Genomic DNA, 8,423 nt, shown 5'->3' with positions numbered 1-8,423 from the left:
GACAACCATTTATTGGGTTTATTGTAGGCCACAAATGAATATAATAGGGAAATGTAAAATCTAAAATTAAAAATTCTTAAGTACTTAGGATAAGCTCTCATGGAAGCTACTCAAAAAGTTTGGTTAAAGGCCTTTATTTTTGATTTCTACAATTTTTTATTTTGGCTGGTATTTGCTATGGGGTAAAAATTAAGTCTTTAAGTGTAACATGCATATATTGCATAAAGTAGAATTCCAAACAAGACAAACCTGATAAAGAAGCTTCTTAATGTGGCAGTTATTGCCATAATCACTCTGTACATAAATGCAAAGTATTTATGTACAAAGCCCCAGAAGAGAAAGCTGTGCTCAAGTTGGGCATAATCAATTTTATTGTAAAGACATATTAAGTCTGTTGCACTCAGTTAAACAAAACAGTTCTTCAGGAGCTGAGATACTTTTGATCTAGATACTTTCTCCCATTCTTCATGAATATCTGCTTTAAGTTGTTGATTTGCATGTGTACGCAACTATTTTATTTGTGATTCTTTTAGGTAAGTCAGTATTTTCATAAGAATAAAATGTTACCTTTACCACGGTGTCTTCACCCTTAGGAGGCAAAAGGCTCAGTGCTTTACCTATGAGGCAAGTGAAAAGATAAACATGAATTTCCATGAATTAGTCTGAGTTTTGAGTATATTGTTTTGTTCACTCAAAATCTGAGGCTGAAGAGCTCTGAAAACTAAAGTTCAAAAAAGGAGACGGTTACATATTTTATAGCTTGGCTTCTACTTAATGCATATATCTTTATAAAAAAAACCTCACAACTTTTAAAATTACTTGCCCATTTCAAACTTATAAAATAGATGTTTACTTTGAAGTGTAAAGTCACAGTTAGCAAAAGAGCAAAAATCCTCATTTTAACAAGGCACAGACAGGCTCAGAGAAGTCCAATAACAAGGCACACGAATACTTAGTTGGTCAGGTTCAGAGCCCAGATTAGCCCTGGTCTGTCTGATTTACAAGCTTGCACCTCAAGTTCAAGGTAAAGAAAGGCTTCACTGTTCTAAACCCAAGTCCCAAAGATGCCAGAATTACATGGCCACTAGAGAGCTAATTAAGAAAAACTGTTTAAATTATTTCCATGTTTCAGAGTTCCCCACCTCTCTGGACTCAGCAGGCAGTTAAAATATGTGACCTGAGACATTTTTGTTTTCCCTTGAGAGGAAATGCACAGTGGGAAGAGAAGTTCACAAAAACACCTTTTCCACAAAGCAGCAATAGGGCTTTTATCTTTTTTTTTTTTTTTTTTAAAAAGCTCTCTTGTTATAGCTCTTTGGTGGCAATTCATGCCCTCAAGTGCTCGTTTTAGTGACAGTCACTCCCTTTTAGACTGTCTCACCAGCCGCATTATAAATGACTTTGGAATCAGGGGCCCTGTTTTTATTTTGGACCCATCGCAGAGCCTGGCACAGAGTGGCAGAGTGTGCATCCAATCAATACTTGTTGAACGGAATTCCACTGAAAAGCAGGGTGAGGTGAAGCCTTCTTCCATCTGCCAAAAGACTTTGGTGCGGCTCTATGGGTAATTCTCATTCTTAGAAAGCTTTAATGTGAATGAAATGATTCCTTCGTGGGCATTTAAAAATTCCACTGAAAGCAGTTTAAAAAAAAAAAAAAAGAAAAGAAAAAAGAAATTAAGCAAGCCCTCGTAGAGGTAGCTGGACACCGGAGAATGCAAAGTGACAGCGGCAAATCCGCATTGTTCAGAGAGGAGAGAGAAAGGTCAACAAAGAGCAGAGAAGGAACCCTGCGCCCACCCCGCATTCCTTCCCGGGAACGTTCCCTGGGCATCCCTTGTCCTTCGGGTTCCTTAAATGCAGCTCCCTTTTAACCGCCCTGATCCCATTTGAGGGTGAGGGGACGACCGGGGAGGGAAGGAGAGGGAGGAGGAGGGGAAGGTCTGAGCAAGGACTCTTTGGACAGCAGCGTCCGCTTGGGGCCGCGGGGAGCCGGGGTCACAGGGCCCTCCTTGCACCAGTGATCGACAACGTCTTGCCTGCGGTTTACAACCGCTCTTTAAAAATACTTTCCCTTTGGGACTGCCCTCGGCTCCTTCCTGCCACCCCTCCTTCTCTGCCTCCTCCCCACCCCGCCCCCCCCGCCGCGGCCCCGGGCGGAGAAATGCCTCGGCCTCGCCGGCAGGGCTCAGAGTAAACAGCACGCCCGGAGGGTTACCACCGAGCCGAGGCCCACGCGACCCTTTCCTTCGGCCGCCCTCAAGGGACCCCTGACAGCGGCCCCTGCTCTCCCCTCAAGTGCAAACCCCACACACACACACACACACACACACACACACAAACAAAAAAACCCCGAGTCTTCCCTTCGGTTGCTACCCGCAATGACGTTTCCCCCTCGGGCCCCGCCCCTCCGGGGGCTTGGAATTTTGGGATTGGCCGAGGGGCTGCGGCGAGAGGGCCCCGATTGGGCGCCGAGGCGCTGACTGACAGCGGGGCGGCCGCCGCGCCCTCCCCCCCGCCCGCCCTCCCCGGTGTGCGAATGTGTGTGCGCCGTGTTATGCCGGACAGGAGGGAGGCGACCGCGGCGGCGGCGGCTCTGTTTATTGTCCCTGTCGGTGTGTGGATGTGAGGAAGCCGGGGGTGCGGCGCGGCCGACGGCGGCGGCCTTGGAGGCGGCGGCGGCCTTGGAGGCGGCGGCGGCTCCGGCGACCCCCGCGGCGGCCGGGCCTCGCCGAGCGCGAGGGAAGGACGAGGCGCCTTTGCGTCCGCGCCACGTCTGGACGCCCCGGGGCTCTCGGCGGCGCTCGGCGAGCGCACCCCCGGCTCGGCTCGGCCCGGCCTGCTGCGGCGCCCGCGGGCGGGCGGGCGGGCGGGCGAGGAGGAAGCGCCGCCGCTCTCCGCCGCCGGCCTCCCGCTTCCTTCTCCTCCCCCTCTTCTCGGCGGCAGCCTAGGCCCGGGCGACGCGGCCGCCGCGCCTCGAGTTTGAGGGCGCCGGGCGGCGCGGCCTCCTCGGCGGGCTCGGCCGGGCGTGCGTCCCGGGTCTCGGCGATGGGGCGCGGGGGGCGGCGCCGCTAGGAGCACGGCGGGCGGAGCGGTCGGTGCGGCGCAGAGGGCCCGGCGGCCGGCAGGGAGGCGGGAGCGGCGGCGGCGGCCGCGGCCTCGGGGCCTGTGAGCGGAGGCACCCGCCATGGCCAAGGCGGGCGGCGGCGGCGCGGGAGCCGGCGGCAACGGGGCGCTGACCTGGGTGGTGAGTGGCGGGCGGCGGGGGGCGGGGGGCCCGGCCGAGGCATTGTTCCCGGCCCGCGGGGGGGGGAGGGGGGGAGGGAGTCCGCTGGCCCGTCCGGGGGAGGGCGGGGGGGGCAGGGAAACGAGGGGGAAATCGGCGTCCGGAACGGGCGCCCGTCGGGGCTCCTGCCCGCAGAACCCCCCGCTCCCCGCCCCTTTTCTTTCTTTGCCCTCTGTGGAGGCTCCGGCTGCGGGAGCGTGACGTGCACTGGAAACTTAGGGGGACAAACCCTGAACCTGACGCGAAGCCCTCGCTTCAGCTTTTTGTTTTGTTTTGTTTTGTTTTTTGTTTTTTGCCCTCTCTCAGACTCTTCGGGGCAGTCGGGCGTGAGGCGGTGGGTGCCCGCCGTGACGCCTGTGTGGCTCTGTGGGTCAGCACTTTGGTCTACATGTGCTTAAGAAAATCCCGGAGACAAGGGTGTGTGTGTGTGTGTGTGTGTGTGTGTGTGTGTAAATGCAGATGCGCCCAGTTCTGCTGCTCTAACCTCTCAAAGAATGGATTTGGTGTGTGTGTGTGTGGGGGGGGGATCAGTCCAAGGCAATTTAATTTAACACTTGGGTTCAGAGTCTCGTTCAATTGAAAGCGCGTTCGGACGGCCGTTTCGCAGCAGTTAGCACACGGCAGGTCGTCCATCTGTCAGGGAGGGATTATTAAAAGAAGCGTTCACCTGCGTCAGCATCCCAGGTGAGGCGGGGTGGGGGCCGAGTGGAGAGTGCCCGAGAGGTGACTGAAATGCTTAGTCCTGGAGTTAAGGGACCTCGGCGCTCCGTTCCTGCTGGGAAGTAGTAGAGGAGGGAAGACCCAGAGAGATCCGATTCCCACGGCCGATCGATAATTCACCAGCGTTTTACTTGCTCAGCATAGAGTTCAGAGCAGGGTCATTTCCTACACACACACACACACACACAAAGCCCAGCTCAGCCGACGTACTTGGTTTCCAGGAGAAACATTTTAAAACGCATTACATTTAACAGGTACTTTCGATGGATCCTTCCTTTTTCAGAAGAACACTCAAGGAAACTTTCGTATTGGCGTTTTTATTACTAATTCTTTCTTTTCTCTTTGCTTGGGCGAGGTTTAGGGGAGTTGAGTAGCAGTTCTGCTGAATTAACCAGACTTCCTTGAGAAAAAGCATGTTATAGCGGGAAAACATTTTAACCATTTATGTTTGAGTGTCAAGTCGCTTTGCAAAATAACTTGCCAAGCTCTTCATGTTGAATTTTCCGAATTTTGTTTGTTACTCCACTAATGGGGTACGAACAGACTAGAGCCGGGATAGATAAAATGCCACATTATAAACTGGTGGTCCATGTGGACCATTCTGGAAGGGGGGGGGGTTGCGTAAGTGAAATATCATTTTTAAAAAATGGGTGGCCCTCCCCCCATTACTAAAATCAAGCAACTTCTGAAAATTAAGTTAGCCAGATAAGTTCTCGTTCACTGTTTGGAGGTGTGAGAGGCCTGATTTGAGTTTCTGAGGACCTCTGATTCTGTAATGGTAAACATTTTGCTTCAGGATTGAATTGGTTGGCATTTGATAGCAATATTTTAATTTACTGTTATTTAACTTTGTACATAAATGACTGCTTTTTCTTTTCAAGCTCAGTAGGAAACCACTTACGTAAAAAATTTCCTGAAACTTAGATGGTCTCATTCAGTATCAGATTCATTTGATAATAAAATTGACTTATTTAGTAAAGATTTTTTCATTATAAGACAAATATGGGAAATACAGTAAAATAAAGTAAAAATCACTTAATATTTACAGATTATATCTGCGTGTTGAATTCAAAGTTTATTAAAATATAATCACTCCATAAGTCTGCTTTAAGATTTGATGCTTGCTTTAAATTTGTCAGGGTATATGAGCATCTTTATGTCCATGATTTACATCATTGATCATAGACTAATTTTATGAGAGGCAATATAGTGAAGTGAGCATGGACTTCGATGTCAGATTGATGTAGATTCTGATCCTTTCTCCAACACATATTGCAAAAGATCTAACCTTTCAAAGCCTATTTTCTCACCTGTAAAGTAAGGTTGCATTGAGAATTAAATGAGATAACACATGTAGCCAGTGCTGGACTTGGTAAATATTTTTTGTTGGTGGTGGTGAAGTTCAAGAAATGTACACTCAGAATAATGAAGTGGCTCTTACATGAGGTGCTTTTAAATCAGGGTGAAAGCAAATTATTTCTTTGAAAGAATTCAGGGATTTGTTTCAGTGGTCATCTATTTCTGCAGAGGGGTAACTTTGCCTGCTTTGTTGAATGAAACTGGTGTTATGTTGCCACCTGCTTGTGGGTAACAGGAAGAAATAAAAATGGAATTAGTCCCTGATAGTGTTCTTTTGGGAGGGGGATGGGTAATGCCATGTGTTGCTAGTATTAACTTCTGTTGGGATGCTTGCCAGCATGTAGTATTAACATCGTCACTGCATGAAAGTTTACATTTTAATACCTAAACCCACAAGGCAAAGTGGTTTAAGATTGACATTAACTTCTCCTTTTAATGTTTGTGTTTTATTTGCAGGGTCTTAAGCAGATTTTTTAAAATTAGAAAAGAAGTGGAAAACATAAATATAGCAAACTATTTTGAGTTAACATTGACAACAGCTATGAAGGCTTCCTGAACCAAGCAGTTTCTTGAATTAACTTTTAGTTTGTAAAGCTTTGATTAGTAGACCCTGTAGTCTTATTTCATTAAGCCATTTATAATTTTTAGGTGATTGGTAACACTTCTGTGGAAATATTAGAAGATAGTTAATTACTATGTGAATATTGATCTTTTTTCTTGAATACTCTAATTTGGTAGATTAAACTATATTATAATTAAAAACAGTAAGCATATAAAAAAGTGGTGGCTAGAATAATATAAGGAGCCTTTTCTCCATTTATCAAGTCTCACCGATTACCAACTCAAGATCACCCACCTTGCCCCTTCTCTTTATTTTTTATTTATCTATTTTTTAAAGATTTCATTTATTTATCCATGAGAGACAGAGACAGAGAGAGAGAGAGGCAGAGACACAGGCAGAGGGAGAAGCAGGCCCCATGCAGGGAGCCCAATGCGGGACTCGATCCCGGGACTCCAGGATCACGCCCTGGGCCAAAGGCAGGTCCTAAACCTCTGAGCCACTCCGGGATCCCCTATATGTCTAATTCAAACCATCATTGTACATTTAGATATTTAAAGATTTATATTAAGAACCTTGCTTTAGTGGCTTATTGTTGCAAGTCTGAACTCCTCAACCAGACTTTCAAGCCAGTTCTCTTATGTCTCAGTTGAAATTTATTTTGTATAGTCATCATAGTTAAATTGATCTCTTCACTGTCCCCTGAACATCGTGGTTTTTGTCATGTTGCTATACATGCTTACCTTCCATCAGGAATGCCTCTTTCTCTTCTCTTTATAAGTGTAAATGTTAATTACTCTTCAAAGCTAGCTCAGAGTCTCACCAAACTTTTATCCTCCAGTTTTCACTCATTTTTTTCTGTTACCCCTATGGATCAGAAAACATAAATTTCTTTTTATGTAACTTTCATGCATGATAATTTAGTCTTAACAATTAGATTATAGGGATCCCTGGGTGGCGCAGTGGTTTAGCGCCTGCCTTTGGCCCAGGGCGCGATCCTGGAGACCTGGGATCGAATCCCACGTCAGGCTCCCGGTGCATGGAGCCTGCTTCTCCCTCTGCCTGTGTCTCTGCCTCTCTCTCTCTCTCTCTGTGACTATCATAAATAAATAAAAATTAAAAAAAAAATTAAAAAAAAAACTATTAGATTATAAACTAAAGCTAGAGACCATGTATTATACCTATTTGTATCTTTTATACAGTTTAGCAAAGAGCTGGATTCATAATCCAACCTCAGTTATTTTAACAAATTGGACAGTTGACATGCTAACTTCCTGAAAAGTCCATCATCATCATTATTTTTTTTAAAGGTTTATTTATTCATTTGAGAGACAGAGAGGCATAGGGGCAAAGGGAGAGAGAATCCTCAGGCGGACTCCCTATTCAGCTCATAGCCCCTTGCAGGCTTATCAAGGGCTGGATCCTAGGACCAAAGAACCACAAAAAGTCATTATTAAGACAAGTGGTCAGGTAGCAATGTTCTTTAGGCAACGTTCTCAAGTAACATAATAGCAGTACTTAGAAACTAATTATATTTGGTGCTAACTTTTCTGAATGGGAGTGTTTACTTGTAGTTTTAGATGTTAATTTCTTAGGTGTCAGTAGTTGCATTTTACTAAGTACTTTAAAAAAATAAGCCTCTTTTCATAGTTTTTGAAAATAGAACCTCCTTTAGACCTCCTTTTTGAGATCAGAATTATTTTCATTTGCAGAAAAGAAAACAGGTTTAGAGATTAGGTAACAAACTGTTAATTACCTGGCTAAAGCAGAGGTGGGATTGAAACCAGATTTATCTTCTTAACCATGATTTATACGGCTCCCCACTTTAAAAAAACATTGAAAACCAAAAAACCTTGGGGTGCCTGGATAGCTCAGTAATTTAAGTGACTGACTCTTGGTTTCGGCTCAGGTGATAACCTCTGGGTCATCAGATCCAACCCTCTTCAGGGTTCTACCCTTAGTGTGGAGTCTGGTGGAGATTCTTTCTGCCTGTCTCGTACCTTTCTGTCTCCTACGCACCACCCTTGCTCTTGGTCTCTCAAATAAATAAATCTTTTTTTTTTTTTTAATACCACTCATCTTTTATACCCTGATGTGACAAGATTAAAAAAGCCTTCTGGGATATACTTGTATATTTTTGTATTAACCTTTCTTTTTACAGAGAAAGCTAGGAAATACATTTCCTTTTCAGAATGTATGTATCTGTGTAACAATGCTTTTTTAAGATAATGAGCTATGTAAAATCAGATCCTGTGGGTTCCTAATTCAGCTTAAGTACTAACTTTGTTAGCTTTGGGGAACCACTTCTTCAGAGTTCTATTTCCTCATTGTAGAAAGGAAATCATGGCAACAGTGCCTACTTCATGGAGCTCTTATGAGAATTGATTGAGATTGTCCATATAATTCCCATGATGCTGCAACATAATAAGCTCTCAGATGGGTATATTTGCATGTATTTTTCTTCAAATAAATTGAAAAGAATTTTCATATCTTTTGTCTC

At 45.4% G+C, this 8,423-nt stretch overlaps 1 protein-coding gene across 2 annotated transcripts in view; it reads left to right on the top strand.

The window, feature by feature from the left end:
* The first annotated feature begins 3,094 nt into the window (after positions 1-3,094).
* TOP2B (DNA topoisomerase II beta) overlaps positions 3,095-8,423 on the top strand; it is a 58,999-nt gene continuing 53,670 nt past the window's right edge. Inside the window, exon 1 of one of the 2 annotated variants that reach the window (XM_077865429.1) lies at positions 3,095-3,246. In XM_077865429.1, the coding sequence (XP_077721555.1) occupies positions 3,187-3,246 (60 nt within the window). In that variant the 5' untranslated portion in view covers positions 3,095-3,186. The remainder of the gene's footprint in view (positions 3,247-8,423) is intronic. The other variant, XM_077865427.1, reaches the window with a different exon arrangement.

The sequence above is a fragment of the Canis aureus genome, chromosome 22 (assembly GCF_053574225.1).
Source record: "Canis aureus isolate CA01 chromosome 22, VMU_Caureus_v.1.0, whole genome shotgun sequence".
NCBI lineage: Eukaryota > Metazoa > Chordata > Mammalia > Carnivora > Canidae > Canis > Canis aureus.
Note: the sequence above shows the minus strand (reverse complement) of the source record. Positions and strands in the feature narration are given on the sequence as shown.